The 17,046-nt window shown below is 36.1% G+C and overlaps 1 protein-coding gene across 4 annotated transcripts in view; it reads right to left on the bottom strand.

Moving 5' to 3' along the window:
* IDH1 (isocitrate dehydrogenase (NADP(+)) 1) overlaps positions 1 to 17,046 on the bottom strand; it is a 26,571-nt gene extending 9,525 nt beyond the window's left edge. Inside the window, exons 1-6 of one of the 4 annotated variants that reach the window (XM_074298881.1) lie at positions 16,848 to 17,046; positions 12,772 to 12,909; positions 8,700 to 8,991; positions 7,331 to 7,436; positions 4,528 to 4,705; positions 16 to 167 (exon numbers count right to left, since the gene is read on the bottom strand). In XM_074298881.1, coding sequence (XP_074154982.1) covers positions 16 to 167; positions 4,528 to 4,705; positions 7,331 to 7,436; positions 8,700 to 8,991; positions 12,772 to 12,893 — 850 coding nt within the window. In that variant the 5' untranslated portion in view covers positions 12,894 to 12,909; positions 16,848 to 17,046. Of the gene's footprint in view, positions 1 to 15; positions 168 to 4,527; positions 4,706 to 7,330; positions 7,437 to 8,699; positions 8,992 to 12,771; positions 12,910 to 16,185; positions 16,382 to 16,847 lie in introns of those variants that run through there. The other 3 variants (XM_074298882.1, XM_074298883.1, XM_074298884.1) reach the window with 3 other exon arrangements.

Below are 17,046 nucleotides of genomic sequence, written 5' to 3'. Positions count from 1 at the left end.
TCAGAGGCTCTTTACCTTGTGCAATGGAGTCAGACTGCACATCACCATCGTAATTCTTACAGGCCCAGACAAAGCCTCCCTCTGATTTCAGAGCTTGGGCTACCATGTCATCAATGAGTCTGTGTTCATACCATATCTTCTTGGCTTCAAACTGTGGTTTGTATTGCCTAGGAAATGAGAAGAACAATAATAAATGGAAGACAGAGTTACAAAAGATCATAAGAGGGAAAACTGGAGGAAATCCATGAATTTAACAAAAAAATGTCTTAAGCATTATTGTCCAATATTTCAGTTATAAAACTGAGAATAACATTTCTGAGTTGGACCATACTGAGAACAGTTCTATTCCTTTATTCTATCTACAAAACTGAATTTCCCCAGGGTATTATATTTTGCCAATAAGTCAATACTGAAAGGAGGAAGTAGTCAAAATACTACTTTCGGTGACAAAAGGAAAGATTTCAAGTCACTATAAAATGTTAACACAGTTTCTCTAACTACTATGCACAAAAACTAATGACATTTACAGTTAAGGAAGTCCTATGATTCTAGCTCACTGTACAATAAACACTCTCCTCAATAAAGTCGGAATAATAAAATCCATTCTGCCAGTATCTTGGGGTAGTTGAAAGGATCAAATGATATATTCACTCATTCATTTGACAAGCACTTACTAAGGTTTGCTATATGTTAGGTGGAGGTAGAGATAAAAATGAAATGGTTCTTGCTCTTGAGGAAAAGTTTACCTTCTATTAAGAGAAAGAAGATGCACTCATATAAAGCAAATATAACATAAAAAAAGGTAACTTTAGGTGTATAACACGGGGGCAGCTAGGTGGTGCAGTGGATAGAGCCTTGAATTCAGGAGGACCTGAGTTCTAATCTGGTCTCAGACACTTAACACTTCCTAGCTGTGTGACCCTGGGCAAGTCACTTAACCCCAGCCTCAGGGAAAAAAAAAAAAAAAAAAAAGAATGTGGTGTTATATACTTCAAAACTATCCTGGGGTAGGGAGGATCTAGAAAGCCCTTGTAGAATAAGTGGCAGTTGGGGATTCTAAGAGGCAAGCTGGGAGGGGTGGGAGGAGGGGGAGTGAGTACAATACAGCATGGAAAACAACCTGTGGAAAGGCATAAAGATGGAATGTTATATACTAGGAACAGTGAAAAGATCAGACTGACTGATTGGAGGGGTAGAAAGAAGAAAAATACACAATAATCCTTCAAAAGGTACAGGCTAGAGCCATATTATGATGGGCTTTAAAAAATGCCAAACAAGGGAATATGCATTTTATCTTTGAGGCAACAGAGCCATTGCACAACTGGAGCAGTGAGGTGACATGGTCAGAACTATATTTTAGAAATATCACTTTGGAGTTGTGTGGAAGATAAGACTACAGAAGAGAAAGACTGTTGAAGTGGTCCCATTAGATTGTAAGGTACCTGAGAGAAGGCTTTTGTGTTTTGCCTCTTTTTGTATCCCCAGTACTTAGCGCAATGCTTGACACATAGCAGCAAGTATAAAAACGTTTATTAAAATTGATTAAATGCTCTAGGAGATGAGTTGATAAGGATTTGAATTCAAGTGATATTTGTATGAGGGGAAAAAAGAGGGAAATCTAGGGCAACCAGGTGGCACAGTGGATAGAGCATTATCTCTGAAGTCAGGAGGACCTGAGTTCAAATCTGACCTCAGACATTTCCTAGCTGTGTGACTCTGTGCAAGTCACTTAACCCCAATTGCCTCAACAACAACAACAACAAAAAACTTACGGAAAATGTTGAGGTCAAATCAATAAGGATGTCATGGGTGAAGGCAAGGATGATGGTGTCCTAGACAGAAGTAGGGAACTTAAGAGAGCAGGTAAAGAGGATGAGTTCTGTTTTGGATCATGTTCCATTTAAAATGCTCATGATATATTCATACATGAAATAAAGACAACTATCACTTACTAAATGAATATAAGGCTATTGATGTTACTAACACCATTGCAACCAAAGCCAATTTAAAAATCATTAAACCCTCCAGTTTCAGTAGGAATGGAGTCAGGCTATTCCAGGCAAGTGGGCCACTTCCAAAATATGAAATACAATCTATTGCTAATGATGTGCTTCATTTAAAAAGCACTAGTAAGAAACCAGGTTCTGACAAAATCATTGTACTCTGCAACATTAAGATTATAAAATGATCAATTCTGATGGATGTGGCTCTCTTCAACAATGAGATCATTCAGACCAGTTGCAATTATTTTATGATGTAGAGAGCCATCTATACCCAGAGAAAAGACTGTGGGAACTGAGTGTGCTTCACAACATAGCATTTTCACTCTTTTTGTTGTTTGCTTGTATTTTATTTTCTTTCTCATTTTTTTTCCTGTTTGATTTGATTTTTCTTGTGCAGCAAGATAATCGTATAAATATGTATGCATATATTGGATTTAACATATATTTCTACCATGTTTAACACATACTGGATTACTTGCCATCTAGGGGAGGGAAGGAGTGGGAAATTGAAACATAAGGTTTTGCAAGGGTCAATGTTGAAAAATTATCCCTGCATATATTTTGAAAATAAAAAGCTTTAATTAATTTTTTTTTAAAAAGGGGAAAAAAAAGGAAAAAGAAAGAAAAAAGAAACTAGGTTCTGACAAAGATATTGAATGTTTGTAAAGGATCATAGTCAGTGGGGAAACTCTGGGTAAAATATAAGACCCTTAAGCCCAGAGGTACCTGCTAACAACATCTGGTTCAGCTCCCCATCTCCCCTAAGGGCTCTCAGCTTTCCTGAGAAGTCAGGGGGTGGTAACAACCTGTGTTGATATTGAAGTAAAGTGATACCAGGTGGCAAACTAAGTACAATAGCAAGTTGTTTTATGTGGTCCCACGTACACAGTGTTGTTTTTGTTACATTATATAAAGGGGGAAGTCCTTGAAATGAACAGAGTCCATTTTTCCATCACCCTCAAGTGCTTGCCTCATCACTTCTCTACTAGGAAGGTATATTTTAATAACCTCCAGCATGGGGGCTCTAGAAAGCAGGACACAACAAATGTTTTGATTTTAAGGTTGTGTTTCATCCTGCTTTTTTGGGAAGAGTACCAAAGAATGATGTCTTGACTTGCTGAAGAGTTTGATTTTATGAGGCAGAGATTGCCAGACTCATTCTCTCCTTGAGTCATCCAAGTACAATGGCAAGACATATAGGTCAGCATAAAGCAAAAGCAACTCTAATTCACTCAAATCTCAGTTTTGAAATCTTGGACTTTACTTTGGTTCTTCCTTCTGCCTAAGTTCTCATACCCAATAGGTTACTAAAGCTCATTGATTTTTACCTCTGAAAAATGTCTTCTTCCTAACCTTTCTTCTCTCTTCCTATGACAGCCATGCTCATTGAGGTGCTCATTATTACCTGCTGGACTACTTCTATAACTTCCTATTGGGCTTTACCATTCTGATTCATCTTGTAAAATGCTGAATAATTTTTTTTAATGAATGGATCTGTTTAAAAATTTCAATGGTTCCTTACCACTTGAAGCAACCTCCCTTTATCTGACATTTTAAGAACCTTCATAATCTAGTACCATTCAAATTCTAGTCTTCCTTTCTATTGTTTCATTCTACTTACTCCAAGCTTTCCAAAGTTGTCTACTCTGAGCCTCCTCTCCCTCAAATACAATTATATACCCTTTTCACCCATGCCCAGAATATCCTTCAACCCCTGATTTGATCTATTTAAATCCTACTCAATCTTTTAAAATTACATTAAAAATTATTTAAAATATTTAATTATATATTATATTAATTATATTTAAAATTACATTTATTTTAAACTTAAATACAAATATTAAAAGAAAAAAATTGCCATGATCACAGCAGAACATGAGAGGATCAAAATATAAAGCAAAAAAAAAAAAAAAATCTCCATTTCAAGAAAGCCTATTAATTTACTCAATCTTTAAGGTTCAACTCAAAAAACCAACTAGAGTGCTAGACTCATAGTCAGGAAGATATGAATTATAATCCTTCTGGGATACTAGTTGAGTGATACTAGATAAGTCACTTAACCTCTCAGCCTCAGTTTCCTCATCTGTAATAATATTGACCACTTCACAGGATATTTTGATGATTAAATGAATTAATATATGAAAATGCTTGACAAATCTCAAAGCACTATATAAATGTTAGTTGTTTTCATTATTATTAACACATTAAAACCCTTATTGAAACTCCATCTTCTTTTTAAACTTCAGATAGCTCTGTTTTTCAATTCTCTAATGAATTTATCTGTTTGTTTCTTATCTCCCTACTAGGCAGAGCTGAAAAATGACAAGGATTATGTTTTAACAAAATTTGGTAACATCCTGATAGCAAACAAGTTGTTACTTCATAAACATTTGATAAATGTTGTTACTGTTAATCTTGACAGTGGAAGATGTTACTATCTTTTCCCCAAGGCAACAAAGTATAAAGACATATCTGTAAAAATCACTGTCTTATAAAACCAAAAAGAAAGGATTGCTCTTATTACTTGTCATATATTTCCTGAAAGATGTCTTTAAAACGCCCATCATATTTCTTCAGGATAGTGTTTTTGGTACTCATGTACAGAGGCCAGCCTTTAGATAGAGCCATCTGGAAAGAACTGTGTGCAAAGTCCTTGATTGAACGGTCAAGATTGTACATTCCCATGGCAACACCACCACAATCTGTGAAGAGAAAGAATATGGGAGACAGAGGTGAACAAGAGCATTATAATGAGGTCTGGCTGTAAACAGACTCCATCACTCTTAAGTACTCCCTAGGTACAGTCATTTGGCCACTCAATTTCTCCAGTGAGCCATATAAGATGAAGCTTTTTGGATATACCACAAACTTGTTAAAGTATCCAGCAGGAAGAAAGCTAATTTTATACCAAAAATAATTCTCATTTCAGCTCTCAAAGAGCACCATTCTTAACAACTTAGAAGACTTGGGCTACCATCTCCTAGTGACATTGGGATAGACAAAATTATCATACAGAAATGCAAATATATTCCATGTCAAAGGATAACTTTAATTTTTAGTTTGCCATTATGCTAATAACCAACTTGGTTTCCTGTAGGGCTTGGGAACTTGTTACTAGAAATTATAGTTAGTGGAAAAAACTAGGCTGTGTTTCGTGAAAGAAACAAATAGTATTTTATATCATTTTATTTCATTAAACTTTTAAATTCAGGTTCAAATTTATTAAGTTTTTAGGCACAGAAGAAGGCACACAAATTTAGATATGCATGACCTCTGATATTTTATAGACAGCGAATTTCAGTTAAAAGAGCATAGAACATTTAATTATAATAGGCAATATTTTATGACAAAGAATGATAAAATAAAATCTAGAAATGTAAGATGAATTGGAGTTTTAAATGCCACATAAAAGAATCTGAAATTTAGGCAATGTGGAACCACTGAATATTTTTGAAAAGGAATGACACAAAGATTATTCTTAAGTAGCTTGAAAGGCTTAGGCCAGCTATTTGGCACAGTGGATAGAGTACTGACACTGGAGTCAGAAAGATCTGAGTTCAAATCCAGCCTCAGGCACTTAACACTTAGATATGTAATCCTGAGCAAGTGCTTTAATCCCAACTGCCTTGCAAAAAAAAAGAAAAAGAAAAAAAGAAAAAGAAAGGCAATCACTTAAAAAAAAAAAGACTGACTAAAGTAGGGAGGACACTGAGACAGTAAGGTTTATTGAAAGTCTAATGTAATAGTCCAATCTGGTGATAATAAGGCTCTAAACTATAAAAATAACAATAGGAATAGTGATGTTGCCTACTTATTACCTCTTGGATAAGAAAAAAGGAAAGGGAAGAGTAAAAAATAATAATAGCTAGAATTTACATAGTACTTTTAGGTTTGCAAATTTTATCCCTCAAATATACTTTAAAATAGCACTTTACAAATATTATTTCAATATCCTCAGATAATGCTGTGAGATAGCCAGTCTTTAAACATTCATTAGGCACCTACTATATACCAAGTAAGGCAGCTATGTGGCTCAATGGATAAACTATTAGAACTGGAGTTAGGAAGATCTTAAATCAAAACCAACCTCAACGCTTACCATGTCTGTGTAACCCTGACAATCATTTCATCTCTGTTTGTCTTAATCCATCAAGGATGGAAATGGCAAACCATTCCAGTATCTTAGCCAAGAAAACCTCATGGCCAGTACTGGTGTACTAATAGTCCGGGGGGGGGGGGGGGGGGGGGTGTCATACACACAGAGTTAGACTGAATGAATGAGCAACGACGTGCCAAAGGCTGTACTAAGGATTGGGGATATAAAGAAATTTAAAAGACAAGCCTCACAATCTAATGGGAGAATCTAATAACAATGTACAAACAAGGAATATACAGGGGAAGTTGAATTATCTCCATTGTTTTAATGAGGAAACTGAGGCAAAACTTGAAAGGCTTGCCATACAGTTAGTAAGCATTCAGAGGCCTCTTAGTTTCCCATGTGTGTTTAGTTCTAGGCATTCATTAAGTAATCAATGCTGGTTGGCTGAGCATCTGCCCCACTGGGCAATAACTAAAACCAAGCTCTTCCCTGATGTCTAGCCTGGTTCATCATTCTTCAGCCCATTCTACCTCTACTATTTATCCTCCCATGTCCAGAAACTTGTGTTTAATAAATAAGAGTTTTGGATAAAGCCTACTTTCCACTTTCTGTCAAAGAAGTGATGGACTCAGGGTGCAGAATAAGATATATATTTTTTGGATGAGAACAACACAGAAATTGCTTTTTTCTTGACTATGCATAATTATAATAAGGGTTTTGCTTTTCTTTTCTCTTTTTTTTCAATGAGGGCATCAAGGAAAAAAAATATATATTTGTTAATTGAAAAGATTGATTAGCATGCATTTATTAAAGACTTAATATGTGTCAATCTAGATGCCATTGACACAAAGTTAAAAAACAAAAATATCTCTTTTCTTCAAGAAGTTTATATTCTATTATGCAATATGACATGCATATATAAGTACAGGAAAATAATATACAAACACAAAGTTTTTATTTTATATAGATGTGACACATAGGAAGTCACAGAAGTTACAAAATAATCTTTTCCTGCTAGAGCGGGAAAGTTTCCTACTATTACAGGATTCAATGTTTGCCCTACAATCTATATTACAAACATTAACTTGTTTATATAATTGATCCTACAAGGTTTATGAGTTGTATCACATAATGATTCTTACATAAGTGATGATACAATTAAAACTAACCTTAATTTTTTTTTTTCTTAAATAGCATTAATTTCTCATTGAGGTGTTGTTATACATACCTTCAAAATCATGGACCACAAATGTCATAGGTTCACCTCCATCACGTGGTGTATAGGTTATTTCCACTTTTCCAGGTCCAGGAACTACAAAATCAGTTGCTCTATACTATTTAAGAGAGATTACAAGGTCTGAGAAAATTTAATTCAACAAGTCCCAAATGAAAATATTATAATTTGATTTCTTGAGAAATTACAATAGAATATTGGATGTTCATGTTTCCTAAATGTCATCATTTTATATAGAATAAACTGAGGCCCAGAAAAGTGACATGATCAAAAGCCAATTGGTGGCACCATTACATTGCCACAAACATTTCCTTAGCACTTATTATGTACAAAGCACTATCCAGTCTGGTGAAGGGTATGGGAGAAGCATCAGATGTGGTCCCTGCCCTCAAGAAACTTAAACTCCATTAAGGAATAACATATTACTAACAAAACAGGCAGTGTATGAGTACAAAAGAATGGTATCAAAAAGAGGCACTCACAGGCATTCAGAGAAAGAATAGTCTACACCATAAATATATAAATGTCCTGGCAATACTAGAAGGTAAATAGGATTTATCTTTTTATTTTTACATGGAGAAACCAAGACTCAGAAAGCTAAAACGATTTATTTAGTCATATAATCAGTGGCAGAATTGACTTGAATTTAGACATTCTGATTCTTAAGTAATAAGCAGATCCCTTTACCACAACTCTCCACTTAGCCAAAGGCTAACTAAGAAATATTTTACCGGCTAGTCTTTAAACCTAAGTCAACAACCTGCCCTATATCAAAGTCTAAAACTAGAATTTTGTCACAAGACTTGGATTTTGCTTAGTATGGACTCTGTGTTTAATTTGGCAATAGATTCACTTTTGCAGAAAAGGCAACAATGAAAATGTTTCTAAGCAGGAACCAACAACTTAAAATGCTTTTAAAAATGAGGCATTGGTTAATTTTGTAGGCAAGAGGTGGAGCATTTAAAGTATTACCTTGATAAAAGAAGAAAGGAAAAGAAAACATATTTGTGGAAAATCAAGTTGAAAAGTTAAAATTAGCTAAGTGTATATTTACATCTAGCTCTGAGAGCCTGAATTCTCTCTCCTACTCTTCTTTAGGAAATTAAAGTGGGTAAAAGGAAAAATTGAAAAGAAAGGAGGCATTTAGGTGGTGCAGTAGACAGAGCACCCTTAGAGTAAGGAGGACCTCAGGAATTCAAATTCAGCCTCAGATAACAAGGTGAGTCACTTAATCCCTACTGCCCCTCCCGGCAAAAAAGAGATAAGTAGGAGGGGGCATATATACCAAGATTGGATTTTTTTTTTTTCTGTGCTTCTAAAAATAGAGACTTGACAAAAATGAGGTTATACCAAAGACACTTACTTGATCCCCATAAGCATGACGGCCTATAATGATTGGTTTAACCCAGCCATTCACAAGTCTGGGGATGTTTTTGCAGATAATTGCTTCCCTGAAAACGGTCCCACCCAGGATATTTCGGATAGTCCCATTTGGTGACTTCCACATTTTCTTCAGTTTAAATTCTTCCACTCTCTTCTCATCTGGGGTGATGGTAGCACATTTGATACCCACGTTATATTTCTTAATAGCTTCTGCAGCTTCAATAGTGACCTTGTCATCTGTTGCATCACGATTCTCCATTCCTAAGTCATAGCTTGGTAGAGAAGTGGGAGCAGGGAGAAAATATAGGACAGAAATTTCAGATAAACCATTGAATTATTGATGGTAATTTAATTTTTAAAAAATAGTGGGGAAAAGATAAGCCAAGTTGGCATTTTATCTTTCAAGTAGTGAAAATTTTCCATGAGGCAGTCATTGCACAAACGTAGTCTGTCAGTCAACTGAAGTCCATGACCTTTTCCCCAATTCTTGAGTAATTTCCTTTTGTTTTGGAGACTATGAAGCTTTAATACTCCATGGCTTCTGCATATATTTGGAGTGGCACAGTTTGTAATATGCCCACCCACTAAGTCTGGGGCTCATTCATCATTTAAAAGTGGTGTTCTGCTCTAAGTTCTAAAAATTGGCTAGACCAGGCAATACTTAAAGAAGGACAAAGCTAGTCAGCTACAGGGGAGCTGTCTAAAGTGAAGGAAATCTATAAAGAAAACAGATAGCTATTCACTTTTCTCTTTAAGGAAATAGTTTGGAATTATGTCCTTAGCCAGTAGCTTACCATTCCAGCTTTCATACATTCCTGTTCTTGGAGGCCTCCACTGGCCACCCATGCACACAGAAACACTTTTGAGCCACTTTTCAAAAGAAAATATTTTCAAAACCTTTCAAGATCCCTCCTAGCTCTAAATCTATGTAAATCATAGATTAATGTTAATTAATTAATGTTGGGCAAGAGGGACAGACAACACATCCTCTTTATCTTCTAGAGTTGGAAGCAGCATATTTACAATTTTATCTTATGAATCAATGGGAAATATACTCATTTTCATTTAGTTATGAATTAAAATTGTTTAAATTTCTGTGTTGGAGGTTTTCATTTCCTTAGGATATGGCTATGACCTGAGGCCCCAGTCTGAAGGAAGACAGCAGAATTTAGTTTATTCTCTTATATGGAATTAAAGTAAAAAATCCAGAAGTCAAGGGCAGCTAAGTGGTGCAGTGGTTAGAGCACTAGTCCTGAAGTCAGGAGGACTTGAGTTCAAATCTGATCTCAGACACTTATCACTTCCTAATTATGTGACCCTGGGCAAGTCACTTAATCCCAATTGCCTCAGCAAAAAAAAAAAAAAAAAAGTTTCTTTTGAGATCAGAAGTCATTTGAAGAAAATGAACAAAATAAAAATAAACAACAAACTAAGGTATTTGATAGCAAAAATCTTTAAATCAGTAAAAATTCAGTCCATACACATTGACAGATCTTTTCTAGCCCTTCTCATAATTATTTCCTCAGACTATTCTCCAAGTCACTACTCAGACAAGTTAACATAAACTTTGTTATTGAGGACTTAAAAGGAGATACTTCTTAGTCATGTAGTGAGAATTATCATCTCAGACACAACCCAAGTGGTGCTTTGGTAGCCCTGGATTAGTAAAATAGAATAGATCTTTCCCATGTTGGCTGGATTTTTTTTTTTTTTTTTGGGAGGATTTATGGAGCCAGGTATGGTAAAGCACAACTGTAATCCCTGCTATACAGAAGGCTGATGTTGGTGCATTGATTGAGCTCAGGAGTTCTGAGATGAAATAGAGCTAAAACTCAGTTGGTATCTACACTAAATCTAGTATCAATATGGTGAGACCTAAAAAATTAGGAGGCAATCAGGACACCTAAGGAAGGACAATCTGGTTAGGTAGGTCAAAGGTCTTCTGTGAACCAGGGAGGGATTGGGCTCCTAAGTGACTGCCTGATAAAATTTTAGCCCACATGATATTGGATTGTTGTTCAGTCAGATCTGACTTTTCCTTACGTCCATGGACATGCCATTAACTTGGTTTATCATTCCCTTCTCCAAAGGACTAAGGTAAACAGAGATTAAATTATTTGCCCAGGGTCAGAGAACTAATAAACATCTGAGGGCAGATTTGAGTTCAGATCTTCAGACTCCAGGCCCAATGCTCTATCCATTGAGCCATCTAGCTGCCTAAGGTGGGGAGATAGCCTCAAATGATAATTAAAAAAAGAAAAATAAATTATTTGAAAAAAAAAAGTACATAGAGTAAAAATATTTCTATGCAGTAAATATATCAAGGCATTCTCTCAAAAATATCACATGAAAGAGTTTACTCAATATCTTTTAAAGTTATTAGAAGGCTGAGCAAAGCTAGAACTTTGTACAGAGTAACAGCAAAATTGTGTGATCAACTATCAGAGACTTGGCTCTTTTCAGTAACACAGTGATCCAAGACAATTCCAAAAGACTTGGGGTGGAAAATGCTATCCACATCCAGAGAAAGAACTATGGAAACTGAATGCAGAGCAAAGTTTTCTACTTTCACTTTTTTGTTTGCTTATTCTTTCTTGTAATTCTCCCCTTTTGTTCTGATTTTTCTTTCACTATATTACTAATATGGGAATAGGTTAAAATGATTATAAATGTATAACCCATATCAGACTGCTTATTGACTTGGGAGAGGTAAGAAAGGAAGGGAGAAAAAATTTGGAACACAAAATCTTACAAAAATGAATGTTGAAAACTATCTTTACATGTAATTGGAAAAAAAATACTATTAAGTGAAAAAATAATAAGACATGACAAAATCAAAAGAGTAGGTAAATAAAGCTATTAGAAGAGGTGGTTTTTTTTTTTTTTAACAGCTTGATGCACTTTATGATTAGTTTGGATATGTAAGCATTTGCTTATTTTTATGGTTACAAACATAAAACTGTCAGTATCTTACAAAACCATAGATATTGTAACAGTAACTATTTGCAGAATGAATCTCCACAGACACACACAGACACACAGACACACACACACACACACACACACACACACACACACAAGAATATCCCAAATAGGTCCCTTAAGAGCTTTTTGGATCAGTAACTAGACTAAAATAACATCGTTCAATTCTGATACTATTTACTATGTTTTCAGGATGTATGTTGCTCAACAAGTATTTATAAAATGTCTGCCTCATACTGTGTTGGGGAGATACAAAGTTTAGATAAGCCTTGATATTTGCCTTCATGGTGCTTATAGTAGGAAGATTAAATAACCATAATACATTAACACAAAAGACAAAGATAAACCAAGTGGAACGTGAAGTCCAAAGAGGTCATTATGTTGGGGGGAAGAGGAGTAGCAAAATTGACAAAGCAGATTTTAAAAAGAATTTAGAAGGATTTAATATGAGTGTAAAGTAGAATAGGCATTCCATAGAGGGATGGGAAAGTATAAGATTTGATCTCATTTCTTCACGAGTTGCCTGAAGTGGAAATATTTGACATTATGATCCTGTTCAGGGTCACTTTTAATTACAAGATGGTACAATAGGCAGAAACAGCAAGAAAGGTCAAAATAGAATATTAACAGTACAGTGATCAAGATACAACTAGTGACGACAAAATATTTTATAAAAATACATTTGACTTCACTGTTTCATTTGCCATGTTATTCTCCTCTAAGAGAGTACAAGAAGAAAACGTTCCAAAACATGTCATTGTTCCTTAAAAAAAGATAAATCAGTCTAGCTTATGTGTGAAAATATTTCAAATCAAGTCTTAGAGCTCATTTTCTTCATTTTAGTGACATATTATCCCCATTTTATAACACAAATAGAAACTTTAAAGAGTTTTCTACTATTATGTCAAGGTGATCTTTCCAATGAAGTTTGATATTTGTCTACTACACAAGAAAATAACCCCCACAAAAACTTTCCAACAGAATTCTAGATAGCAATACTAGAACAGAAACTCTGTCCTAATAATGGAAACATTTAGTTGTACATCCCATTGGAAAAGATAGTCAATTACCTGTGTAAATCCAAATTCACATACGGGAAAATAAGTTTGTCCTTAATCAGTTCCCAAATGACTCTAGTCATCTCATCTCCTTGCATTTCCACCACAGAACCGCCATTGATTTTTTTGGACATGTTGCTTTCAATATATCTTTCAAAAAAGGAAACAAAAAAACAAGCTATTTTCAAGGATAAATTTCATTACAAAATTTAAAAATGACAAACACATATTTTTTAAAATTATAGAGACCAACTCAAAATGAAATGTTATAGGAAACAGCATTAGGTTGGCACAGTATGTACAATGAATTGGGTACTAGATTTGAAGTAAAGATCTGGATTCAAATCTTACCTTCAACAAATATTAGATTACATATATTTATATATGTATACATATCAATATGTGATTTATATATATATATATACCAATATGTCTATGTGATTTATATATATAAATAAAACATATATATATACATATTGCCTCTTAATTGCCTCTCGCATGTATAAAATTCTCCAAGCAGATGAAACCATAGGTTCAACTCATAAAAACAAAATCATCAGGCTGAAGCAGAAGATAATTATCTCTTAAAACATCTGGGCCTGAAAAAAGTCTTTAAACCCAGGTTTTCATAGTTCATGAGATCACAGATTTAGAGGAGGCCTTTATGTTATCTATTTCATCATTTCCCATATGAAGAAGCCAACTATGGTCCAAAGACAAATTCTGACTTGCCTAAGCCCATATCATAAGGAATAGGTGGCAACCCCAGGAAATGGACTTAAGTCTCTGATTCAAAAACTAGTACTGGATTCACTGTTACCTTTTTAAAAAGAAATTAAACCCAACTCCCAAATATAAAAGGACATATTCCTTTGCTCATTTATACATCTACATTCAGATGGCAGGGAAGAGAGCCTAATAATTCTGAAAAGATTTGCAATCAGGTGCCAGGATAGAAAGAATAAATAAAATAAATGAAATAAACTAAATAAAATAAACTAAACAAAACAGAAATGGTCACATTACCAGTATGAGTTAGAGGGATAATAGAGAGGGAGGGAGGAAAAGAAGAGAGTAGTGTTAAACTCCAAAGCTGGAGTTTTTTTCCCCTATGAATTGGTTCTAATGGGCAATTATTAACACTTCTCCTTCTAAAAATTACTTCTAATATTATAATAAGTACTAGCAGTATTTTTAAAAAGAATTTAAATTTTCATTTTGTTTTCTGTTTTTATATCTGTCCTGATTTAATTTTTTTTTTAATTAATACGAAGGACCCAATACCTATTGCACAATAGTAATGACTAGGCAAATTTTTCTAAAACACAGTTAACTGTAAGCTAGCTATTTTGGGTACTTTTAAGTTCATTGTTTCCTTCTCAAGAAAAATAGTAAAGTCTGTCTTCTTTCTCCAATCCACTAATAACAGATTGAGACATTCTAAAATTTTCTTTTACTTAGCTCAGAGAGCACAGAAAGCCAGCCTCAGTCAGGAAGAACTGAGTTTATATTCTGTCTGTAAAACATCCTGATAGAAACTTCTGGCAACTAGCTTCTTCACATTCAGTCAAGGCAAATCTCTAACAAAAGTAAGATGCTGTGCCCCACCCACTTGCAGTGATAGAGAAGAGCTTCCTAATTGGAAATTTGGGCCTCCTATCCTACATTTTACATGGATTTTTTTTCTCAAACTTTTTCTGCCTTTATTATTTTAACTATGAAGAAAATATATAATTCTGATGCAAATCATTATATAATATGTACATTACTAGGATTATCCTTCTCACATTCATTGACACTTCATGTGCTTCTCAAGTGATTATTTTTTCTGTGCCAACCACAGCATTCATTATTCATTTAACATTTAAATAAATGTCCCCAGTTTCTCCCTCTATGCCTAACATTGTGCAAATGACCACAAGTAATATTTAATGTAATCATCCCCACTACACCCAGAGAAGGAGCACTGGGAAATGAGTGTAAACTGTTTGCATTTTTGTTTTTCTTCCCAGGTTACTTTTACCTCCTGAATCCAATTCTTCCTTTGCAACAACAACAACAAAATTCGATTCTGCACATATATATTGTATCTAGGATATACTATAACATATTTAATATGTATGGGAATGCCTGCCATCTAGGGGAGGGGATAGAGGGAAGGAGGGGAAAATTAGGAACAGAAGGGAATACAAGGGATAATGTTGTAAAAAAAAAAAATACCTATGCATATGTTACAAAAAATGTTACGTATAAAAATAATTTTTAAAAGTTTAAAAAAAAATTAATCATCCCCAAACTACTTGCTATCTTCAAAGTAGTTTACTTCTAGTCAGAGGAATAAGAAACTTCAGAGCAGCCTCTGCAGAGCTTTTCCTTCTCATTTACTATCTCCTCCTAAGCCCTGGGTAACAAAGGTCTCCCTTCCAAGCCCCACAAACCCTAAAGCAGATAGCTTTCAATCTTCTGGCACACTCCTGCAGTTTCAGGAGAAAAAAAAAAAAAATCAACCTGGAATTACTAAGTAGTTCCCAGAGAAGACTTGGTATGCATTATTATTTCCCCCCCCCCCCATGCTCCTTTCAGAGGGGAAATTTAGGTGTAAGGCTTTCAGTTTATGCAATTGTCAGCCTGTCAGAATGAAAATGATCCCTTTTCTGAAGCAATTTCAAAATAGGGCTAGGAACAGGAGCTGTGATTTCAGTGTCATAAGGAATTCCTGGTTGATGAAATTCATTCCCTCTACCAATATGCAGTTAGGCAGTGTCTTCTCAACTGCTTAGTCATATTGCTCAAAGAAAGGAAGGTTAAGGGGCCCAGAGTCAAATAGCCAGGAAGGGTCGGAAGAGTAATGGTTGCAGTGCACCATTACTTCCATGTCACCACTGCCCTGCCCTTCGGCAGTTCATTCCACAGGGCAGACAAATTACAGAATTAACCAAAGAATTCAGCGCCAGAGGATTAACCATCGAGGGGTTATTTATTTTTGGTCCCAGCACCTCAAGGAGGTTCTCTAGCTCTAGTAAAAGCATGGGAAAAGGTCCATTCATATCATTCGGGATAACAGACTATAAAAGCATCACCAGTTTGGAGCTGCAGCAACGAGAAACGAGGAATAACAACTGGAGAAAACTGATTTCAAACCTCAGTCGGTCTCTAATTATACTCTCCCGTTCTCAGTTTCCTAATTTGTAAGATGGGCAGAGCGCTGATTCTCAGAGTTTAGAAGATCAAATGGAATAAAGCTCCTTGCAAACCTTGGAAGTTTTAGAGTCAACATTATCCCAATCTTCCTTCTCACATTCCCCACCGCCCTATTCCGGCCAACATAAGAGCAAAAACAAAGAAAAATCACTTACTCCTGGGAGAAAAAAAATTAGCACAATCTTCCCCTCCCCCGAATAAAATAGTATTGAAAAGATCACAGACCAGTTCAAAAGACCCTCGTCAATTTCAAGTTAGGTTTCTTAGAGTGGGGACTTCTAGCTTTGGTTGGCTTAGGGTCAAGTTTCTTCTGGAGCGGGCAAAGGGCACCTTAGAGTTCCCAAAACATTTTTCAGTTAAAGGTTAAGGGAACACGATAGCCTCTTTGTGCACACGGGTGTCCACGGGCGTGTCCCCGTGCATATCCGTAAGTAGGGAACGTTCGAGCTCCTCAGTAAATGCGGGGGTGTGAGTTGGTGTGGTCTAGTGAACCGAAGTGTCATCTGTCTGCATCTGGGTGTCTCTTGCTTATCTTTGTATCCCCAGCCATTAACACCAGGCTTCCGCTCGTAGTAGGCGCCAGATACAACTGACACAGTGCCTTGTACATAGTAGAGGCTTAATAAATATTTATTGCGTGTCTGACAGTTGCAAAGAGGACCTAGGCAAGCTCTGGATCACTTCCTCATTCCTGGGCGTGCGCCCCACTCTTTTCTAGAAGCACAGCCTCCCCACCCGCTCGGGTGCACTAAGACCTTTAAACTGGAGAAGCTCTGAGGGGGAGGGGTGGGACTCAGAGTATGGGCTTCTCGGCTCCTCCCAGTCATCCAGGCAGCCCCCCACTCCGGGCCCGCTAGGTGCCGGTGCCCAGCCGATAGTTCAGTTACCTGCAGCCAGGCAAGTCCGCAGGCGAAGCGAGGGCCAGAAGGTGGAAGTCCCCAAAGGGTCCAGTTGACGTTCACGATCCGCTTCGGGGATGCAGGTTCCAAAGTCTAGCCACCGCCAGCAGGAACGCCGAGGTGGAAACTGCTGGCAGCTTTCTGGGCCCCTCCTCCTCCTTTTCCCTGGCTTTGTTCCCTCCCTCCC

Source organism: Sminthopsis crassicaudata, chromosome 3 (genome assembly GCF_048593235.1).
Source record: "Sminthopsis crassicaudata isolate SCR6 chromosome 3, ASM4859323v1, whole genome shotgun sequence".
NCBI lineage: Eukaryota > Metazoa > Chordata > Mammalia > Dasyuromorphia > Dasyuridae > Sminthopsis > Sminthopsis crassicaudata.
This window is presented reverse-complemented; position numbering and strand designations above follow the sequence as displayed.